Genomic DNA, 24811 nt, shown 5'->3' with positions numbered 1-24811 from the left:
TGAAATATTTGTTATTTTTGTATTAGTTTACTTGAGCAAGTAAATATTTAGATTTATCTTTTTGTATAAAAATATTAAGAAAAAGTTATTGCCCAGAAATGGATCGCAATTTTTCATTTTTTCGGTAAAGAACTTTTTTAGTAGCATCACTTATAAAATGTCAGAATTCTTTCCAATTAAAAATCAGAGAGTAGTTAGGTAATAATTATACTATATTTTTATCACGATGTCGTTTAACTTATGTATTGTAACTTATATCCAAAATATTTTATTTACTTTAGAACATGTTTAGAAACTTTTTATATTTCTTATGTCAAGCTTTTTTGCCGACTGCCTGAATTTCATTTGATAAACGATAGCTATCTGACATTAAAAAATAAATAGATTTAGCTATAAAGGCCGTGCACACAGTGCCGGCGGCATACAATGCATAGCCACTCGCATGTAATAATGGCTCAATGTACCTAGCATGTACCTAGCTCAGTTTAGGATCCTCCCTTTGCAAGGGGATACGCTACCACCTCTAGCATCTCCATAGTGTGTTTTATTTGTGACTGTATGATGATAGCAAAAATTATACATAAGGCCTAAAACAAAAATCCGATTCGTCTGAGTATACAGAAAAAAAATCTTCTTTACAGCATCACCCAGTCTAATAATTTTCTGGACATCAAGTTACCTGAAAGATCCCTTCCCTTTAAATTTGGGGATAAACTGTAATATAAATAAAAATACTAAGTACTTACATGATTTTAAATTTTATTTCAAAAACATTAATGTGTCACTTACTCACTTACATACATAGTACAAAATAATTCATCATACACTGTCACAAAATTAAGAAAAAAATTTATATGGTCAGTAAACAGCATAGATTTAAGTAGGAAGGTAGGTAGTTACTTTTATTGAGTATACTGATAAACTTTACTTTACAGTAGGTATTTATAAATGTATACATTCATAATTATCTATTATGGTTTTAATCAAGGATGTTGAATTCTTGAAACAACAAAATCCAAAGATATACATAATACAAAAATTGTGAGTATAAATAAAATAATTCAAGAAAAATAAAATATGTTTCACTTGTATAATTTATACATGAAAAAATGAATTTCTGACAATGAGAATCAGGCTATACCGCCAGCTAGCAAGCTAGGCAGGTGAACATCATTTTGCATCTTACATCTAGGTTTGCAAGCTAGTAGGCTGGCGGTGTGGTCTGTACTTTATGAATACACATAATAGTTATATGTTATGTATGTACAAGAAGAATATAGTATTCTTAGAATATTGTATAGTCAAATTTAAAAGACTTATTATAAAAAATTAAAAATGCATAAAATATATGCCTTGTACAATTACAAAACAGAGAGATTCAATTCATTATTTCTAAATCAGTCAGTATTGTAAATAAATATTATTATGTAAAATCATATTTATGGGACGGAATCGTATTACAATTAACACAGAAAAGGCACTTCATGTAACAGTTTTTGATCAGTTATAATATAACAGAAAACCTGGCTAAGGTTATTTCAATAAAAGCAATAGAATAGAGATACCCAGTATGCCAACAGTTGGCTTGATGTTCATACTGCCATTCTGAAAAATTGGAAAGGAAAATAATGAAATATTAATTTCACACATAATCATAACACATGCTAAACTTATATGGGTTCAGGATTTCTTGCAATAAGTTTTTTGTTATTATAACTTACATGCAATCAGTCATTTAACCATAAGCATTTCTTTGGAGTGGCAAAATAACTTTCAGGACTGGTCTTGTCACTAATGGGCTTCACTATTCTTTATTAATATTTATTTTTATGTTGTCATATATGCCCCATATTATGTGGTTTCCATTCAGGTATTGGGTAATTTCTGTCTGTTTTAGAGACCAGTCACTATAGGCTTTGGTGTGATCCGATAATATGTAAATAGGAAGTGTATTTTATATTGACAAACTTACAATGATATAGTAGTTGCACCTGTCTCCTTGACAACAGTCGGAGCAGACCCAGTCCAGGTACCAGATGTGGGTGCACACGGGCATGTAGCGCTGCCGCGTGGCCGCACACTCCGTCTTGTTGGAACATCTCTTCGACACATAATACTGTTTCTTAGCCCCCTGAGACCAGTATGGAGTACTGCCCCATTTGATTTCAGTCAGACAAACATCTTGATTATATTCACAGGTTTTTATTGTTTTCACACACTTTTCATTGTTGTCTTCTTGATTTTCACATACGTAGCATTCTAATCCAACCACTGCAAGGGAAATAGTTATTTTCGTTATTACTATAGTCAGTTACACAGATACTGCAACATTAAAACTTAAGCATTTACCCACCTTTTGAGACAAATACCGCAACTATAACGAGTGTTAAGGAAAATCCAACGAACTTGTTCATTGTTAAATGAATTTCCCATTCAAGTTTATCTTATAAATTACAAAAAGATGCGCAAAATTTACGATTTCTACTTGTAAATGTTTTGTTTGACAGATTAGGAATATATTGTCAGTTGAGGGGTGGGGTGGGGTGGTGGGGTGGCCACACCCGCGACGGCGACAGATAAAATCACAGACCAGCGCTGCCATAGCCATAGCTGCTGCCTCATTTACTGTCCAAATTACTGTTTTTATGAAAACATCAACCGCATGGTGAAGGTTTGAGAAGATCAAGGTGGCGACACATCATCGAACGCGGCTGACGGACGTGTCTGTTTTAAGTAATTAAGTTTACTTTTCACTTATAGACCGCGAACTAAAACTCGCAAGCTTGCAGTCTGAGCTTGCAGTGAAACACCGTGTTAGTGTGGTTTATATCGGGCTAAAGCTGACAGCCGCGTCCGTAAGCCGCGTCCGCTAGTGTGTCGGCGCCTTAACACTATACTCTTGAAAAACCTACATCACATAACCCACAGATTAAACGGGCGATAACGATGACGTATCGACGACTTGTCTTCTGTCATCGACGTCATTTTTTTACCACCACCGCCTCCATTACTGCATAGTAGCCGCATAAAATATTTATTCCCTTTCGGCATTATTGTAATAGAATTAAAATATAACTTAACTGAGTTTATTTCCGACTTAATTCCTACCATGGATTGGAAGGCACCGAAGCAATTCAAACTCGTAGCAACTGCATTTATTTTAGTAAGTATTCCTAGCACATTTTTTAATGTTTATTTTATGTCCAATTACTGAAAATTAATCAATTTATTGTTGGAACTTTGTTTTGTTTCAGATATGCCATAGTTTCTATAACCCTACCGATAGTGGGGCGGTACAAATTTCTCAAAGTAATTTAGATATGACATTAGGTAAGTCGTGATTTCTCTTGGACCCAATACTAATTTCTATTGTTAATTGTTATAGGCGGCACGGGTATTATTATGTGGGAATCTCAACATAACGGCAACTAAAGCTTGACATTTTAAATGAAACTTCCTAAAAGTTTATGTTATCACCTAATATTTACTATGTTTTTTTACAGCATCAAATGAAATTGTATTCATAAATTTTTATGCTGAATGGTGTAGATTTAGTAATATGTTGATGCCAATTTTTGATGATGCGGCTGATGAAGTAACTAAGGCTGGCTACGACCCCGGCAAGGTAGTGATGGGCAAAGTAGACTGTGACAAAGAAGCGGCCATAGCAACTAGGTTCCACATTACTAAGTATCCCACTCTTAAACTATTCCGTAATGGTTTACCAGCTAAGAAGGAATATAGAGGTAAATATAAATATGATTTTCATGTAAAGTCATTTATAATATTTCAATCTAGTTATTATCCAGTTAATCAAAAATTTATATACATATTTCAGTGTAGCATTACGAAGTTTATTTTATATTTACAGGGCAGCGTTCAGTAGAGGCTTTTGCAGAGTTTATAAAGAAGCAATTGACTGATTCAACCTTGACATTTACATCTCTCAAAGAGCTTCAGGAGCTAAGTGAAGATAAAAGGCATATTATTGGATACTTTGACAGGAGAGATCAGACGGAGTATGAAACTTTGAGGAAAGTGGCTGCAAGTCTTAAGGATGAGTGCTTATTCCATGTTGGATTTGGAGATGCTTCCCAAGCTATGCATCCTCCAGGTGTGTTATTCTTATTTTTTATTTATCGCTACCTTATGCCTTCCAGTTTTGCCTTCCCTTAAAAGGTTTTACTTTGAAAATTCCGGTATAAAAACTATGTTGCTCAGGAATAAGAATTCTACCCTATACAAGCTAAGCAAAGCAAAGCATAAATTTTGTGCCAGGCTACACTTAAATAAAAAATCAAATTTTGAGTGTACATTAAAATTTAACGAATGTATCCTAAAACTACTCAATAATCTTATTTAAAAATGCAATTTTCAGGTCAACCAATAGTTGTTTTCCGCACGGACAAAAAGAGTTCCACAGACCCTGATGAGACTTACAAGGGTTCCCTGACAGACTTTGACCAACTATACAAGTGGGTGCAAGAGAAGTGTATCCCTCTTGTCCGTGAAATCACCTTTGAAAATGCCGAGGAGCTGACTGAAGAAGGACTGCCGTTCCTTATACTGTTCCACAACCCTAAAGACACGGAAAGTGTTAAAAGATATAAGGAAATTGTCAAGAACGAACTGGAGAGTGAGAAACGTATGTATAAATGTTTCTACTTAGTATAAGATATTGGGCTATTGCTTTATTTCGCTACTATCATTATGCCTAAAATTATCATTGATACTCGTATGCATAAAAATTGAACATGATTCAATCATGAGTTTTTATAAATTCATATTCAGATTTATACCATATAGCATTCATGAAAAAAGTTAATAAAGTTTATCCATGAAACAAACATTTATTTCATCTAAACTTTTTACTGGTTTAGGAAAACACTGCTCTGATAACAAGGTATTTCAAGGTGTCTACTTTAAAGTGTCTAATCATGATAGCAGTTTATAGTTTTATTTGAGGAATAGGTAGTGTAATGTAAAGTAAAACCTGTTAAAGATAAAGACGAATTTCTGTGGCCTTTTTGATTCATGTTCATGATTCAACCATGTATTTTGGAATGTAAACATAGGTTCATTCTTTTTAGCTGCACTTTATTTACTTCTTATCATATTGAAGGTGTTATGTGCTTAATCAGAATTTTTCTTATTGAACTGATTAAAAAATGCATAGTCATTAGCATTATTATTTTTTCTTTGTACACATAAAAAGGATATCTAACATTGTTATGAGTTATGACTCTTAAGGTTATGGTTTTCTTATCAAGTTTAGTAAGTAACAGGGAGTAAAAAAAACACTTCAACCGACTGTTCAAGCGAGGCCCCTTTGCTGCAGTGCACTGCGTTGTTTTATGAAATTACCAGGAAAATATAAGGATAACATCACAGTGCAGTCACGCACCACAGATATAAAGCCGCGCCCTTACTTGTTACTAAAATGCAGAAGCCAAACGTCAAAATTTTTTTTTACTCTTATTATATTACTCATAATATACAGTTTATAAATATCTCTTGTTTTCACACGTTACCCATTTTCATATTTTCTATTTCCTATCTATGTGGTTGTCTGGAAGAGATTACTTTTAGTAATAAGGCTGCCAATTGTACTATTACTTTTCTATGTTTGTGAATCTGTTTTTGTTTGTGTGCAATGAAGAGTATTTTATCTTATCTTTATCTTATATATTTTTTGGCTTCCAAAATAACTAACCAAACCTTCCCCAACTTCCAGAGAACGTGAACTTCCTGACAGCGGACGGGGAGCGGTTCGAGCACCCGCTGCACCACCTCGGCAAGTCTCTCTCGGACCTGCCGCTGATCGCCATCGACTCCTTCCGGCACATGTACCTGTTCCCCGACTACAAGGACATGGAGACTCCGGGCCGCCTGCACCAGTTCCTCCAGGATCTGTACTCGGGGAAGCTGCATAGGTGAGGGTTTTTTAGTCAAACATGTCCTTTTGAACCAGTATCCTTCAAATTCGTAGATCAAAATAAAACAAACAAAAGCATGTAGTGGACCAGCATAGTGGGGAAAGGAGAGGATTAGAAAGATAGGAATACGAAATAAAATATTAGGATGGATGTATTAAACTTTTACGATAAACTTTTCAGTATTTCAAAAATGAAAGTCAAATAAATATCTGTTATTATTTGTTAAAAGAAAAAAGACAATAGCAGCTTTTTAAAATAATAAAAATCACAGTATTAAAATGTCATTAATTGTATTTTCCAGGGAATTCCACTACGGCCCGGACACGCCTCAGATATCGGACACATCGAACAACATCAAGGTCACCACCCCGCCGGAGTCCACCTTCAAGAAACTGGCTCCATCCAAGAACCGGTACACTCTGCTCAAAGATGAACTATAAACTGTGCTGGGACTAGAAAATAGTAAAACTAAAAAGTGTACCTATGTGGTCTATAGTGAGCTAATCACGAATATTGTCGACTTATTCGATAGGCGGTTCAGTGGAGTTTGTATGCGTTTTTTTAGTTTCTAACATTACCGACAGGGGCGCTGATCAAGATGTCAAAGAAATTGCTATCGAATTACCCGCAGCCGATTGGCTACAGTTGACAATATACTTGATTGGCTCACAGTTTGGTGAAACTGCGACATCGATTATAATTAACATGAGAACGCTAGTAGGTAGCGCTGAAGCAGTAGTTCTGCTTTTAGCCACAAGTTTTATAATCAATGTCGCATTATTTTTCTTTGTGTAAATTATCTGAAACGCAGAATACCAATCTTTTTACGTTTTTGCAAAATTTATTTAATTTTATTCGTTTTAGTGCACTCTTTCGTCCATAATGTTAATGAAAATATAAGTATTTAATTGTGTATGTGGGTTAAATCGATCATGTTGGATATTTCCTTACGGATGTAAAACGTATAAATTATGAACATTTAATCACCCTATGAGCATTTTGTTCTGCTTACCAGTAGATAAAATTACTATGTATTATACCTGTATGTTAGCTTGAAAGATAAGCTTTTCTTATAATTATATTTGGGCGCCTTCAGTCTTCCTATGTTTAACTATTTACATTTACTTCGGAACATTATGAATTTATTTTGAATAGTCTCTTCTCTTAACAAAAAGTACCCTATAAAGTATTTATTTTTACTACAATAGTATTTTGCGTTAGTCTTTGATGATTGAATTCGTTTTTGGTGCTTGTTAATGCAATAAGTATCCTGTATGAATCAGTCACCCTATTATAATATTTCGATATTAATTTTAGTGGCCATAATGGCGATTTAGCATTTTGTGGGTATATATTTCAATTTCAAGTGCTGTATAAATTCTAAAATAGCTTTAAAAAGTAAACAAATATAGCATTCGATAAGTGTAATTAAATAAATTTTGAATGTAGGTGTAATGGATAATAAATTAATTCCAATAAGTCCTTTTTCACTATTGCCTTTTTGCATATATTTAATAGGTTTCACGTTTAGCGAGTTATGAGATTAGTGTGTGTACATGTTTGTACATAATAATATTCATAAAAGCTACCGGTTGGTTCGCTACAGTTGAATTTTGTAGTAATATCTCGAGCTTGGCTAGTCCTCTTTCAATGGAACTTAATAGTAAATAATTCAAGTTCAAATAATTTTATTTTCATCGTGATTATTTACCGTATCTTGAAAACCGCGCCTCTAAACAAATTCGGTTAGCGGTTTCCGTTAAAAAACTTTTTTGCGCTCCCTATTCTAAATTTAGAAACGCAGATGATAATAATGAGTATATTTATAATTAGGTTGTTAAAAACCGATGATGTTATAAATGCGACGTAAGAAGAATTTTATTTAAACTGGTTAATAAGAATAGTCATAACGCAAAGACGATTCAACAATGTAATAAAAATAAGATTGCTTTGTAGATAATATTTTATGCAATTATTAGAGGTTCCGGACTAGCCAGAGAATAGGTGTATTAAGGGTTAGAGGAAGTAAAAAGTAATACTTTAGTTTAAAATAGATTCTGAAATTGTAACATATTTTTCAAAACCTAACATTCCTTGATTTAGAAAAAAACATAAGAAATCGAAACCTACAATATTATTTGTGAATGATGAAATTGATAATACTTTGTATGTTTTGTGACAGTGTTAAGGCTGTCACTAAAGCTGGAAGAAAATCAGAATCTGTCAAATCTAGTGAGGGGGGGCTGAGGTATGCGGGGCGTTCTACGGACAATGACATGAAATTTTAACATAGTACTCGAAAACATAAAAGTGAAGACATGCCACTTTGTTAAAAATATACTAAGTAAGTAATATTGTTTTGTGATACGAAAATATTTATTTTTATTTGAAAGTATTTTTAATATTTAATAATTAATTATATATAAAGTCGTACCCGTGCCGATATTTATACAGGTTGTTGCAAAAAGGGTTTAATACTATGCCGAAACCTACGTAATGTCCTCCTAGCCGAATTTCGACTACGGCGGCCAATCTCAATTGAGATCAGCCATCTACGCAGGAGTAGATTATAGTGCCCAAGTGTGTGCGCAGTACACAGGAGCACTCTCTGTTCCATCACTCTCATAGCCCAGTGGGACGGCTTGACCGACACGACTGGAGAGAGCTAGGCGCAGGACCGACTGCTTTACATGCCCATCCGACAGCATGGATCGTTTCACTGTTTCGGACATCAGGTGATCAGCCTTCTTCTGCCGAAACCTACGTGTGCAGCATGTTATTGATGTTATTTCTAAGCCAGGAAATGAAATCAGAATGTAAAAAAATCGCGAAAATATTATCAGAGTTTAATAGTTCAGGGTGTTGTATTAAACTCTGCCCCCGTGTAATAAAAAAAGTATAGTTAGCCGAAAGGGCGTTACTCAGGCGTCACTCTGAAAAACTTTTATCCTACGTAATTTTTTATATTCATGAAAAAAACGCTTCTTCATATAATTTTTTTTTGGTCACGTGACCTTTTAGTTAGACGACCTGTTTTTTTTTGGTGTTTCAAAAGCAGAACAGTAGTTTGCAGAACTCTGCATATACAGGGTGTCACAAAAGGTTACGTAGCTGGCAAAGGGATATGGGGAGGTCACCAGAAAAATAATAACATGTAAGTACCCCCGCAAGGGAGTACATTAGTACAAGGCGAGAGTGTGTATTTTTTTTTTAAGTACTTATGTGTATTTGGGATATGATAGAAATAATATTTTTGTTTCTTAAAAACCAAAAAATTTACACCTTGCTGCGCTCTTTTGCTCACTGTAAGTACACCTACAAATATTGCTGTATTAAAAAAAACGGTTTTGTTATAACGATTATAAAAAAAAGTTATTTTCATGTCAAGGAGGCATTTACCTAATTACGATTTCACTCAACAGCAGGTGAACTGAAAAAATAAGTTCTAGTTCTATCATCACTTTAGATCGCAAACATTGTAACTCCACTTTTCTCGGCGAAAAGTACTCTTTGGTGTCAATAGAAACGTTTTTTGAATTCACATGTTTTCCTCTTTATTCGAAAAAAAAAACTGTATTCCGCATTTTACCATTTGTTTTCCTCTAAACCCCAAACCGTGATTTTTAAACAAGAAAACTTAGTAATTATACCCTTTATTCTCATATACAACGTGCGATGTAGGCGAACGTGAACGAAAACTATGCAATAAGCCTTTGTTTTTATTACTACTTTAGTAAATTACAATAACATACTCAACAATGTTAATTTTTTTTTGCAATGTTATGTTGTTAAATTAAGATCTAATATTTTATCAACATGAAGTTACTTTCAACTTTTTTTTGCATCTATGCGTCGAATCACAGCATGACGGCTGCTGCAGCTTCCTGCTGTCCTGTCCTCCAACCAATCCCACCAGTACTGCAGGTTGCGTCGAATACGAGCCATTCTCTTCGACTTGACAAGACAGGTGCTCCCGGAAGGATCATAGATCGCACGGAACCCGTACCGTATAGAGGCAACGGACTCCTTTGCAACAGCCCCCCAGATTCGGAAGTAGCCCATGCACTGCATGGCGAGCACAGCTGCAGCAATTTTTTCGTAATGAATCATTGGGATGTCATCCCCGAAGGAGGCTCTCAGCCTACCTCACGACCTGTGTGACATTAGAAAAATGCACTGTGCTAACGCCGTTTGCGAGCTTGATTTGCAGGACCGCGTTGTATGCCAAGTTCCACAGCAGAGGGGTCCAAGACCTACCGCTGTGGAACTCCGCAACTGAACTTCTTCAGTGAAAACAAACCCTCTCTTTTCGCATCCTTAATGTACTTGTTAGACACGTATGACCTCTGTCAATTTTCTGCAGATAAGAAGACAAGTGATGGTATACAAGAGCCGCCCTAAAGGTTCGCCCTCTAGGGGATAGAGTTGAACGCGGTTACTATTTTTAAGCAAACAGCCAGCGCAACAACTCGCCCGTGGTTCTTATCCTGCTCCGACAGTGAACGAACGCAAAGTATTGTACCCACTATTCGAATCCGCATTTCGGATGCCAAACTGACTGTCCGAAAGGTCGAAACCGTACCACCACAGAGGTATGACTCGTTCGAAGAGCTTATCAGGCTCTTACAGCAATCAGATGTGTCGGTACACTGAAAGATAATCTACAGGCCTGCTTTATTTATTTAGGAGCACTAATGGCCTCCTTTCAGTCATTGAGTCACTGGCACTCAGGCTGCGGTTGAACAGGAAGATAGACTGTCTAAACAAATCATTTTTAGGCTAGTTAAAAAAAACTTTAGGTGGGTAGTATGCCAACTAGAACTACAAATAAAACAGTATTTTTGTCTCCTCTAAAATTTGGTCACGAGGAGTTACGATGATTACGATCTAAGGTGACGCTGACGATATTTTATACAAGGTATTGAAAAAAGGGTATAAAACTTAGCCAAAAGTGGATTTAGGTGCCATTCTGATCCACTTTTCTTCTACAATTTTGAAAATTCACGTAACAAAACCTTTTACATAGAAACTTATTCGATCACGTGACTTTTTACTATAGAGACCGAATTTATTTTTCGAGAATTTCCAAAACTTGGAGAACAAAAGTTGTTCAGAATAACCCCTGAGTCAAACCCTTTCGGCACAGTATACCCTTTTTGCAACATCCTGTATAGGTAATATCAGGTTTAAAAAAGACCTGGGCCTGTAGAGTGAGACTCGGCATGGGGAGTCATAATTTATAGATCTTTTAGGTTGCAGTGGCGAATGGGCACTGGTAGCCCTGCCCTTTTCTATAACTATAACTATAGGTAATTTTATGGCAATTTAAAAATGGTATAACATTTATCTATTTGAAAAAATCATTAAAAATATACATTACCTATCACCCTAATTTAAAAAAAAAATTCAGCCCTTACTTTAAACTTATAACACCCCTCTATTTCCTTCAGGGGTTAAAAAACCTGTGTATTTAATATTTTCTTATGAGTTTTTTTTTTTAAACTAGGCTCTTACATAGTTGTACATAATATTATGCGGTATTTTATTCCACTTGTAACGCATAAAATTCATAGCTACAGTAAACATTTCATTTTTTTCATGGCGAGATACAGTCGCACTTAACCGCTTTTTTGCAAAGCTTGTTAAATAGATTTAAAAAATTATGTAAATTTTAGATCTTCAATTTTTAAAAATACTTACTATACAAGAATGTAAATCACACACACAGCAACTTAGTAGTAAAGTTATTTATTACTTTTTAAAAGATTTAACATGAATTTAACATGTAATGGCACTCGCGACGATTTTAAATAATAAACGTTGTCTTGCGTCTTTCCCGTGTCGAACAACAAGATGGCAGCCGTGGCGTCCTGCGCGGCGGAAGCGAGCGAGTCCTTGACCTCCAGTACGCATGCGCGAACTCGCCCATTTCAGACCAGTAGCGCCACCTAGTGTCGCCGATGCACCTTCATCAATCAAGCGCGAGATTTGCTTACAGTCGGCCATTCTGAAGTCACTGTACGCCCCGTACAGTTTCTTCATTTGGGTTCTTCATAACCTGCAAGAGTCACATGGTTGGACCGCCTCTTAAAGCCTGCAACACTATTAGCATAAATTTGGTTGGACCGCCTCTTAAGGCCTGCAACACCAATAGTATAAGTTTGGTTGGACCGCCCTCTTAAGGCCTTCAACACTAATAGTATAATTTTGGTTGGACCGCCTCTTAAGGCCTTCAACACTAATATTATAATTTTGGTTGGACCGCCTCTTAAGGCCTGCAACACTAATAGTATAAATTTGGTTGGACCGCCCTCTTAAGGCCTTCAACACTAATAGTATAATTTTGGTTGGACCGCCTCTTAAGGCCTTCAACACTAATATTATAATTTTGGTTGGACCGCCTCTTAAGGCCTGCAACACTAACAGTATAAATTTGGTTGGACCGCCCTCTTAAGGCCTGCAACACTAATAGAATAAATTTGGTTGGACCGCCCTCTTAAGGCCTTCAACACTAATATTATAATTTTGGTTGGACCGCCTCTTAAGGCCTGCAACACTTTATGGGAACCACGAAGTTAGTTTTTTTTTTTTTTTTTTTATTATTTTGGCTTAATTAAATAGAAAAGATCGATCAAATATTAAGAAAAACATGTATTTGGAACATGTTCTTACAAATTAATATATTGGTTTACATATACCATCACAATCATCAGTCTCTGGTAAGTAATAATAATTATTTTTACCAAATAATACATAACAAGTATTTTTTTTTTGTATTTTAACCATAGTCACAGGTTACAATTGCCTTTCAAGTCTTTATAAATCATCAAACATAACAATTAGCTCGACTGTAAAATAAGGCATCTCTTAAAACATAAAGTAAATTAACATAAAATAATAAACTTAACGAAATACTTATCTTCTAAGTATATAAGTACTCAAAATAAGGTAATCAGAATCAGTCACATTAGAGTTAGTAATATTTATAAAATTCAGTTCTTAATCCGAATCAGAATCAACAGTGTTATGAAAAAGTTTGAGTTTATCTCGGGCTAAAACATTTTCATATTTCCGACCACAATTACTTTTTCCTTTTATAACATAACGGTCATGTGGGAGAGCCTTAACTACGACATATGGTCCATCATAACGTGGCACTAACTTGCCACTTCTTAAACCTTTCTTAAAAAGTTTTCGCTGGACTAACACTAACTGTCCCACCTTAAAAGGAGCTTCGGTGCGTCTTTTTTTATCGAACATAAGTTTCGATCTCTTAGCTGCAGCTCTTGTTCTCAATGCAGCTGATTCACGCATACTGTCGAAAGTACCTGATCTCGTAGGAGCAACCAAATCGCCGGATAATCGGGGCCGGAATCCATATACTAATTCTAACGGACTGGATCCCGTGGTACTGTTAGTATTGGAGTTCAGACCTAGTTGAACCTTAGGTAAATATATTTCCCAGTTGTTTTGATCATCACCAACATAGGAGACAAGAGCATCAAGTATTGTTCGATTATACCTTTCAATCTGACCGTTTGCCCTAGGACTTGCTACGGCGTTCATTACGTGTTTAATTTGTCGGTCAGCACAGTATTTTTTAAACTCATGACAGTCAAACGCTTTGCCTCGGTCACTGATAATTCTGCTAGGTAGTCCAAAGACCTTCATGAATTGGTCCAGCGCCTTAAGCGAGTTTGTACAGCTAGTATCTCGTACAGCCTCAATCCAAATAAATTTTGTGAAGGCGTCTATGATAGCAAATATATACATTTTACCTGAAGGGCTTTTGCAGAACGGACCGAGATGGTCAATATGAACAGTGTGAAATGGTACCATTACTTTTTCTATCGGATGTAATAGCCCAACTAATCTACCTGTAGGTTTCTTAGCATACTGACATGAAATACAGGCACGAACATACTTTTGAATAAAACGCCGCATGTTTGCAAACCAGTATTTTGTTCTCACAGCCTCATATGTTTTATTGAAGTTCACATGTCCATTGTTATCGTGAAAAGACTGTACTAGTGACCAACGTGATTGCTTAGGCACTACAACTTTATTGTCGCCATTAACTTTCCTGAATAGTACCGAGTTTTCGATAGTGTAATCTACGGCTAACCCTTTTAAATTTCCACTATCTATCTGGTCGTTTAACTCGTTAACAATAGAGCATATAGACTCGTCATCCTGCTGCAAACTCTCTATTAAGTCTACTTCAACACGACGCATAACTGTGCCAACAGGATTGCGACTTAATGCATCTACGTGAGCCATTGATTTTCCAGCACGATACTCTACATCAAAATCATATCCTTGTACCTCAAGCCACCAACGGGCTATACGTGGCGACAAATCACGTTTTGTCCATGTCCAGCGCAAAGCGTTACAGTCGGTTACAATTACAAATTTCAAACCGGAAACGTAAACCTTAAATTTCAGTAGGCTCATAACGACAGCTAAGGTCTCCAGTTCATAGCTGTGGTACTTTTGTTCAGCTGAAGTAGTCTGCCTGCTGGCATAGGCAACCGGTTTCCATGTACCATCAGGTTGCTTTTGTAGCAGTATACCAGCAAGCCCTACTTTAGAGGCATCAGTATGAATCTGAGTTTCGTAATCACTATTGAACAATGCTAAGACAGGTCTATTGACTAGTATGGTCTTTATTTGTTCGAAAGCCTCAGTCTGCTCGGTACCCCAAACCCAAGGTTCATTTTTCTTGGTTAAGGTTGTTATAGGTCTGGCGAGCGAAGCAAAGTTAGATACATACTTTCTGAAGTAGTTCGCAAGCCCCATGAACTGTCGAACCTGATGTACAGACTCGGGAACTGGAAAATCCCGGACCGCCGACAGTTTATGTTGCGATGGCCTGACCTCACCGTTACACACTTCATGTCCTAAATAATCAATTTTTGATACTAAAAATGAACATTTATCAAGTCGTAATGTCATGTTAGCCTCTCTTATCTTGCTCAAAATCGCCTTTAACCTGTCAAGCGCGTCTTCATTAGTCTCAGCATAAATCAAGACATCATCCAAGTAGGCAGTAGCAAATTTAAATCGAAGTGAGCCTAAAACATCATCCATCGCCCGTTGGAACACAGAAGGCGCATTGACTAATCCCATGCTCATCCTAGTATATTGGAAGTGTCCGTCCGGCGTAATGAAAGCTGTATATTGTTTACTCTCATCATCGATCTGAATACAGTGATAGGCAGATAAAATATCTAGGCAAGTGAAGACCCGCTGCTTGCTTAACCGGTCTAACTGATCCTGAATCAATGGTAAAGGATACCTCTCTTTTTTCGTAATTTTATTCAGTGCACGATAATCAACGACAAGTCGGGTATCACCAGTTTTTTTCGGAACTAAAATCACTGGACTGGCGTAAGGAGAGTTAGATTCCTCGACTATACCCTTGTTTGATAAGTCCGTAACGATATCGCGGGTTTTTTCACGATCTTTTATTGACATCCGGTAAGGACGATAATAAATAGGTTTTTTATCTGTCAATTCAATGTGCATTTTTACTGAACATTTACCTATTTTGTTTTCGTCACCAGAGAAACAATCCGAGTAGTCGTGTAAAATTGTCTCAAGTTCACTTACGACACATGGCTCTAAATTTTCACCAATACTATACTGTTTAGCACCATCCGTAATAGTAGCTCGCGCTACGCACTGTCCTTCCGGTAAAACAACTTCACCATTACTAATATTGGTTATCGTCAAAACAGTTTTCCCGTCAATTACCTCAGCCTCACGTTGTGGAATATAACATTCAGATTTCGGAGTATTGTATTCTGTGCGATGCACTAGCATAGGACCCGATATTAATTCACTGCAAGATACAACTATTTTATTTACACCCGGCTGTAAGGTAATCCGCTCATTCGAAAAAATATTAACACGGTCAGAATCTTCGCAAACTGCGGGTAATTCGCTCAATAAATAGGCGTTATACATTTTTAAAGTTGTAGGAGTTTTTATGACATACACGTCCGGATAATCCGTAAAAGGCTGGCCTATAATAATACCTACATCTTGAACGCCGTCTGGTACAACGTACGCCTTTAGGTATTTACAAGTGGCCTCGTCAGCTGTGATGTCCACTAGCGTTTCAGCAAGGGGTGCTATCTGTGACCCTCCAAAACCCTTAATAACGCTTGTGCTAGTCATTTTATGAGTGTCCAAGTTAAGCTGTTTAGCTGCGGACTCAGTAATTGTGATACAAGAACTACCGAAATCGATAAATGCGTCCATATTACACTCATTTACCTTAACATTCATATAATATTTAGCTCCACAATCACCTGCGTTCTGAATTAATCGGACAGTTTGTGTATTTGACTGCGTACTGCTTGCATGACGACTTTTAAACTTTAGGCATGTCTCCTTTAAATGACCCGTTTTGCCACAATAGGTACATTTTCGTAATTTTAGATAACAGCTGTTTACATCATGCCCCTTTTTATTACAAAATTCACAAATCACAGGAGAATTTTCACTTTTATCACGTATTTTATACGTACAACGCCCGGCAGTATGGCCCCGTTTTTTACAAATGTGACACTTTAGTTTACTGCTATCATATTTTTTAGCAAAATTTAACCCCGTCGCCGCATCACTGCGACGATGTGGGCCCACCGTAGACGTTGAGACATTACATTGTAGCGACGATAAATAGTTTAGTAACGAATTGGGATCGCGGCAACCCGCAGATATTGCACCTATTTCGACCAGTTCACTACCGATTGTGCCTATTATAGCCTCTGTAATTAGTGACGGTGAAATACCACACGCGTTGCCTAACGCCAATTTATCATAATAAAACTGCAAATAATCAGTTTCAGGGCGCCTTATTACGTTAACCAAATCACGCAGCATGTTGAGGTTACTCTTACGGGACGGAAACCCTATAAGTAACTTGGCCTTGAACTCGGGCCATGTTAAGTCTATCTCTTGTAATTGGTCATACCAGCGTCTAGCATATCCTCGCAATTTAGATGAACAGTTATACACTAATGTCCTATCATCCCAACAATACATTTTAGCGAGACCTTCAACCTTACGTATCCACATTTCCATAGTAATTAGAGACAATTTCGGATCGTAGTCCGGTATAGGGTCACTGCGACCAACATAGCGTAAATTAGAATGTTCTACATACTTCGTAGTGCAGTCGGAGACATCAGTTGCAGCAGCCGCCGGCAACGACATACCCAAGCAGGTCACGGCGGCGCATGCGCGGGAAGTCGTTGATGATGGCGGGAGATGGGGCGCTGGCGGCGCGCCCGCGGGTCCGGGCCCGGCGGCGCCGGCACACGCGGCGCACGAGCAGGCGCTCTGCGGTGGTGGCGCGGCCCTCAAGCCGGGCGGCGGTATCGACTGCAACGGGCCTGCGTGGCCCTGTGGTGGTGGCGCCGCCTGTGTGACCGACGACGGCGTGTGGTTGACACATGGCGAGACCGCTGCACCGGCCGCCAGTGGCGACGGCAGCGGCGGCGACTGCAGCGGCGTCGGCGGCGGGTCGTGACGCCCGAAGCTCAACGACCGCCCGCGCCCTGTGCCCAACACGCCGGTCGACTCCTCTGCAGGCGTAGTAGCGTCAGTAATTGCAACCGGTAATGGCGGCGTCATGGCGCCATCGCTATTTTCTGGATATGGGCGTACTTCCACTGGATGCACCACGTTAGCACTTGATCTTAACAAAGTTTCAAGAGAAGCGATGCGTTTTTCCAACTTCCGTGCTTCTGCATCGGCTATTAGTTTTTTACGCAACTTGCGTTCTTTTTTATCGGATCTAGATCCCATTTTTACCACGCATTCACTGATACTTTTTAACACATCACATCACATCACATGGGTTATCCCTCTTCTGAGTTATACAAGAATGTAAATCACACACACAGCAACTTAGTAGTAAAGTTATTTATTACTTTTTAAAAGATTTAACATGAATTTAACATGTAATGGCACTCGCGACGATTTTAAATAATAAACGTTGTCTTGCGTCTTTCCCGTGTCGAACAACAAGATGGCAGCCGTGGCGTCCTGCGCGGCGGAAGCGAGCGAGTCCTTGACCTCCAGTACGCATGCGCGAACTCGCCCATTTCAGACCAGTAGCGCCACCTAGTGTCGCCGATGCACCTTCATCAATCAAGCGCGAGATTTGCTTACATTACTTATTTTTAACAACCTGTAGTGTACAGACTACCACATCTTAAAATATATATATTTTTAATTAACTACGGTTTTTGGTTTCAAATAAAACAAATTATGAACTTACTTTTCAACACCCTGTATATTGTGTAGCATACCTACCATACACAACCGTTAAAATAAAATAAATTACCCCTCAGAATATAAACAGGCTCGCGCTTTGGCATACTGCATTGACCGTATAGTTCTTATTCGGAGAATCTAATAAGTGTCATTATGTGCAATGTTTACCTTTATCTATGCATCTGTAACTCTATAGTAAAAAATGTAAACAAATCGAAAAGGCGAAATGTTTTCTAAGAATTTTCGGCTTTTCTGCATCTAAAATGATTAGAAAATTAACTTTCCATAGCAAATGCATATGTATTATAATACTTGTAGTCATAATTTGTTGATTTAATCAGTTTTTGTGAAATATTTGATAAAAAATAAAATGGCGTGGGTATCGCTCCTAACAGGCCGCCACCAGGGCGACGACTGAAGAAATCTGAAATCTGTCACGGTGTCATCATTTTTAAACCGGAATTTATTAGTTTTTTGCAAAAAAAGTTGACTTCTGGTCCATTAAATCCAACTCTTTAAGGTAACTTTGTTAAGAATTTAATTACCTACACATACATATAAGATTCCATGAAAATGGGCCCTCTGATTTCGAGGGTTTTTTCATAATAAGTCAAAAAATGGCAAAAGACATGGTGTGTTTGCAATTTTTTTTAACATACTTATTATAATCCTGCACCAATTTATAAGCAACTAACATGTTCAGTATACCCTCTGCTACAAAATATATTTTTATCAATGTGATAGAAGCCACCGTTTTTCCAATCTAATCAAGTATATCAAGCCGACTTTAGCATTTTAGCTTTAGGGATCCCCTTAATAAAGTTTTTGAATTAAAATTGTATGTTTTGCTTGAGAAACCCTCTACAGAATGCTCGCTTGTAGTGACTGGCAGGTTAGTTCTATGATTTTGAAACTCTTCTTTAACCTACTGTCGACCTTAAGGCCCCCCGCGCACTAGGCAGCCTGGCTGCTCAGCCAGGTTGCGGCAGCCAGTAAAATATATGGGAATTCGTGGCTGCCTAGTGCGCGGGCTCCCATACAACATCATATGTTTTACTGGCTGCCACAACCCTGGCTGCGCAGCCAGGCTGCCTAGTGCGCGGAGGGCCTAAATGTATTGCTGCTTTGCTTTGACCAAGGAACTTAAGTACTATACGGAGGACATAAAGAGACAGGCATAGGTATAACGCCGACATTAGCCAAGCTCCTTTGTGCGACTCGGCATTGTACAATTTAAGGTGTGACAGCACTAAAATTACAATTGTAGAATTTGTGCCTTCAGAATCGGCATCATGTAGGCAATCATAATAAATAAGCTCTGCAAAAGCCCCCAAATTCCATAACAAACTTTATTCTATACAAGGTATAAATGAAGCCACACAAGAAGCACTGTCAAACGCCGTATATAATATAAGTTCTACTTATATAATAGTAGTTTAAAAAACACATGGTACTTTGGTACTCCGTAGCGTAGGTACCTAAAAAGCTAAAAACGTAGGACGTACCTACCCATTGGCTATACCCTCAGGCTATACCTATTGGTAATACCTGCGGGTTAGTCCCGCTATGGTATGGTCCCGGTATGGCACCCTCTTAAAATACCTATCAAAAACTCCCGCTATGGTACCCATCTTTTAGATCTATTTTACAACAGTACCAAAAACTGAAGGGTACCATAGCGGGACTTTTTGATAGGTATTTTAAGAGGGTGCCATACCGGGACCATACCATAGCGGGACTAACCCATACCTGCAGGGGCGTATTTACCCTAGGGCTAAAAGGGCTACAGCCCGGGGCGGCAGGCGGCGTAGGGCGGCCCAGGGGCGGCCGGTAGGCCGCCCTTGTGCTTTAGGTTGGAGGATAAAAAAAGTACAGAACAATATTTTAGGACCTAAGCCTAGAACCGCCCTGAGCCATCTTTCCACATGTTAATGTCTTAAGAAATTAGATTTAAAGTATGAAAGCCGACCTTTGTTCTTTTCTGAACCGGTGGAAGTCTAATTTTTTACCGCCTTGGTATTTTTTTGAAGGAAATCTAAAGAAAAAAAAATGCCGCCCTGCACAAGTTTATTTCTAAACGTTCTAAAATATATTCTTAAATATAAAAATAAAATAAATATAAAAATAAATATAAATATATTTCTATGCAGAAAAACTTTTTTTTTGTTCGGAAGATATCATTATCTTTGCAAATCTAGGTATCACCACAATGTCCACAATACTCTTAATCTTATACATGTAGGTACTCCACGCTTCTTTTTTCGTGTCAGTGAACATGCGAATTTTTAAATTTGTCTAGACCAAAAAGAAGCAACTTTAATACCATTCTGGTTGGCCTGGAGTAAGTCTTCCCGAGTGCAGGTGGAAGGGCACAGGGGGACAGGAGAGTAAATGCTCCATATTCTGGGGGGCGGTACCAAAGTCGCATAGATTGGTACCAACGGTTTAGCCCCGCTTCCAGAGATTGTCCTTGCAGCAGCCTACCTCTGCTCGCAACCGATTTAGAGTCTTCCAAATGTGCCAGGGGAGACTGTTACCGGGAGCAAATTTTTCCTCAAGAGGTAGTAAAGGATCCTGGGGCTGCTTTTCCTCCTAGAGACTTAGCCTTGCGATTTGTGGGTTTTCATCCGTTTAGGACACCTCACTATTTTTAGAAACGCTTTGCGGCTCTTAAGGTGGGGAGGTGCGGCAGTATGTGAGTAAAGTGGATGTCTGGAGTCGCATTCTTGTTTGGCTTTCTCAACAGAACATGCCACTTTTCGCCGTTTGCTAGGGGGTGCTATCCCAGCCAGAGAGTAGATTGTGAAGAGCGGTGTCGGTTTGAGGCATCCCGTTACTGTACGAACTGTGTCGTTAAGAGCAAAATCTACTTCTCTAGCATGCGCGGACCTTGCCCATATGAGGCAGGCATATTCGGCAGCTGAGAAGCAGAGTGCTAGGCTACTTGTTCGTAGAACTTGCGGAGAGGCGCCCCAGCTGGTAGACGTAAGCCGTCGCAGAAGTTTGTTTCGGGAGCTAACTTTCTTCTTGGTGTTTTAGCAGTAGGTTTTGTACGTGAGAGATCTATCCAGGGTCACTCCGAGGTATTTTGGTGACGAGCAGTGCCGGATTTTTAAAGTATGAAAGCCGGCATTTGTTCGTTTCTTAACCGGTGGAATAGTCATTTTTTTTTCCGCCTCGGTATTTTTTTAGGAAATCTAATAAAGAAAATGACTCTCTCAGTCGCCCTGCACCAGTTTATTTCTAAACGTTCTAAAATGTACTCGTCTATCCAGATTTTTTTTTTGTTCGAAAGATACAAGGTGGACTAAAAGAAGTCATCCAATTATGTTTGGCTCTCATTTTTTTTCTAAATGAAAAACTTTGATTCTGTTTTTTGATCATGTTTATTTGAACCTTTACAATTTTATTGGTAAAGTCAAGAAAATTATATCGGCCAAATGGGCGCCGCCATTTGTACAAATGAGAGCAACTTCCAATAGGGTGATTACTTTTGGCCCACCTTGTATCATTATCTATACAAATCTATCACCACAATGTTCTAATACATATGTAGGTCGGTAGGTACCTACTCTACACAGACTGCTCTTTTTGTTATCTTTCATTTTTTGATGGGGCGGAAAACTACGGGAGCCCACGACGCGCAATCTTTAAATACGCCCCTGCATACCTGCAACTACAACGGGATTAGTAACAGAACAAAACTCAGTGGAACAATACTAAACTGTCAAGAGCTCTTCATGCAACCCAATGTCAAGATTAAGGAGAGCGAGTGTCATAAAAACCGAAGACACGCTTATCAACCTAATGAAGAACAGCGAGGCAGTGGCGTCAAGTGTGTGGAACCGTCGTCAAACATGTCGAAACGGCTTGTTTTGTAAAACAAACGTGCGTCGCAGATAGTTTTTACGTACATTTGTAGGGCAATTTCGGCTGTCATGCGATAGAAAGGACGAGCTTTTGACCGCGCCGCTTCGCTGCGGGGTGCTTCGGTCCGCAGAAAACGTCTTCTCTATGACTTGTGCGAGTGTTTTTTTTAAAGATAAGTAGGGTAACGTAACGTACCTTGGGACGCTTGTACCTCGGGACATTGATTGTATTTTAAAAACCGGCTAAATAAACACATTAAAATTCTACCCTAGGCATAGTATTTTACTCGCTTGGCAAAACTAGTGAGTCTCGTGATCATACCAGCATCGAGTGTGTGGTGAAAACAATATGAAGTTTTTTGGAGTCAAAAGTAGCTTTTGTATAGTTTTTTGTGTTGCTTTATCTCATTGAGGCATGTTCTAAATAAAGACATGGATGTCACGTATAACTTTTCAGTTATTTAATTTTATGACATGGCAATTAACTGAAAGATTCCTAAATTAAAAATAAAGATATTTAAATTTTGGTTAAATATTGCTTTTTTGTACCTTGGGACACGATTAAATTTGTACCTTGGGACACTGTTTCCTATGGCTTTGTACTATGGAAAATGCAAACATCGAAATAACGCCTTATATCTCTGTTCTTATTAGTGCCAGAGTGAAACTAGACAGAAGAGAGATGCAGTAAATCAATAAGAACAGAGATATAAGGCGTTATTTAGAAGTTTGCATTTTCCATAGTACAAAGCTATAGGAAACAGTGTCCCAAGGTACAAACGTGTAACGTACCTTGGGTCAAAACAAGCATTTTTACTTTTATCTTAATTTAATAAAATCCGGCCACACTAAAGCTTTAGCACAAATACTAGTGATAATAGATTATATATCCTACCGAACAAAGAAAATTTCACATTCATATCTTAGTTGTACGCTGCGATAGCTTCATTCAAAGTTGGGGTAGTCGAAAATGTCCCTAGGTACGTTACGTTACCCTATAGATGCGATTGTAAGAATAATTATAATCGATAAGTATAATTGCGTTTGTATTGTACGGATTATTAGAGCTAGGATGTCACATCGCAAATGTTTGGTTGTATTTAGTTAGGTATGTATGTAGGTAATTATCTAGCTTTTACCATTTATTTTGAAGTAGGTATATAGTTAGGTACCTAAGTATTACTTATTTAGTGGTGATATCTAATGGTTCATAATTTGAGGAATATAAATCTTAATATTTCTAATTAGATACCTACCTAAGTAGTTACCTTTAAGATATATGTATCAACTAGTTTATCTTAATTAAGTATCGTACCTACCTAGGTACCTGTGGCTGATGTATCTCAGCTAACTGTTTAATTTGGCCCTACATAGGTACAATTGTAATATGATAGGATTTTCGATAGCTATTTGTTATTTTGAATCGTTATTAGATTGTTAGGATAGCAAGAGGTAAGAATGTTGTTAAATTTCCCATAAAATGTGATAATACTTTTATATCTGAAGACGTAAAAACCTTACAATGCCTTACTTTTTATTAGGACTCGACAACAAAGAGGTTTTTTTCAGGCGATTGACAAAAGCGCAAGTTGCAAGCGCAGGTAGATTAGGTGATCTTGTTACACTATGACAATGAGGCTCTGCCGTCTCTTCACTCCTTTGAAACACTTGACGGAGAGTGGAGTTCCGATCAGATAACACCGTGTCCGCTCCGGCACAATGGCAATATGGAACTCGATCGATAGATACTTTGTAAAGCCGTTTTTTAGATTGCTTTATCGCAAAAATGTATCGTGTGTCTGCCTGCGGAAACCGCGGCACTCATGAGAACTCATGCTCGCAGGCTGCTGCATATCGGCTTATTAAAATGTCATTATAGAACTCGAGCACAAATGTGACAGTTAACTAAAATTTAGCTCTCACATAGTATGTATATTTAAGTAATTTTACATTACAAATTTTTAAGTGTTACATTTTGCAAGATCAACACTGTAAAGTGTAAACATTCAACAACGTTGGTTGAAAGGTGGTAGGTACCTAGTGTACCTACCTACCTACCTGGCTAGGAATTAGAACTAGGTAAGAATAGTCAGTAAGTAAAGGTAGGTACTATAAACCTTACATAGAAGCCTAATTACTCTCGATCAAGTTCTTAACTGAAAGCTCCTTCATAAAAGAAAATGCATTCCGATTAGCATATTATAGAAACTAAGGAGACGCGTGGGTGCCGGCCCGGCTGACGGTGGCGGCTGCAACCTGACACCTCGCCGGCGCTTTGAGGAGTCGAGACCCATTCAACAGCTCCAGACGGGAAGTGAAGGACACACAGAAAACCAATGATCCGCCTACGATATGGGTAACCAGTAATTAGTGTAAAATATCTGGGGTACTTGAGCGGAAGTGCCGTGGGTATTTGAAAACGCGGCTTCTGTAGTGGTGTATGGCCTGATGGTTTCATTGATGGTGCATTAATATGCGCAAGCTGTAGATAGGTAATATGAGTCTTCAGGATCAATGATTTGATTTCGTATTCATTGCTAACTTTTGATAAATATGTTTTTTTTTCTGAGAGTTTTTTTTTGTAATGCATACCGCAAAGACCTTTCGTTGTAAGTAAGTATCTTAGAAGAACTCTGCATAGCCTGGTCAACTTGCTATGATCGATTCATCTACTCGTACACACATGGACATAATCACTCAAGAAAAATTACCCAAGCT

General features: G+C 38.0%; 2 protein-coding genes across 2 annotated transcripts; one reads left to right on the top strand and one right to left on the bottom strand.

The window, feature by feature from the left end:
- Positions 1 to 739: 739 nt before the first annotated feature.
- On the bottom strand, positions 740 to 2519 carry LOC105385386. Its single transcript, XM_011555752.3, has 3 exons — positions 2354 to 2519; positions 1973 to 2271; positions 740 to 1605 (listed from the first exon to the last, which is right to left on the bottom strand). Exons 1-3 carry the CDS (start codon positions 2412 to 2414, stop codon positions 1534 to 1536), a joined length of 432 nt encoding a protein of 143 aa, XP_011554054.2. The 5' UTR covers positions 2415 to 2519; the 3' UTR covers positions 740 to 1533.
- Positions 2520 to 2974: 455 nt separating this feature from the next.
- Positions 2975 to 7328, top strand: LOC105385385 (endoplasmic reticulum resident protein 44). Its single transcript, XM_011555751.3, has 7 exons — positions 2975 to 3163; positions 3255 to 3330; positions 3504 to 3746; positions 3872 to 4114; positions 4379 to 4645; positions 5735 to 5933; positions 6238 to 7328. The coding sequence occupies exons 1-7, from the start codon at positions 3110 to 3112 to the stop codon at positions 6374 to 6376; spliced, it is 1221 nt and encodes a 406-aa protein (XP_011554053.2). The 5' UTR covers positions 2975 to 3109; the 3' UTR covers positions 6377 to 7328.
- The last annotated feature ends 17483 nt before the right edge of the window (positions 7329 to 24811 follow it).

The sequence above is a fragment of the Plutella xylostella genome, chromosome 10 (assembly GCF_932276165.1).
Source record: "Plutella xylostella chromosome 10, ilPluXylo3.1, whole genome shotgun sequence".
Lineage (NCBI taxonomy): Eukaryota > Metazoa > Arthropoda > Insecta > Lepidoptera > Plutellidae > Plutella > Plutella xylostella.
This window is presented reverse-complemented; position numbering and strand designations above follow the sequence as displayed.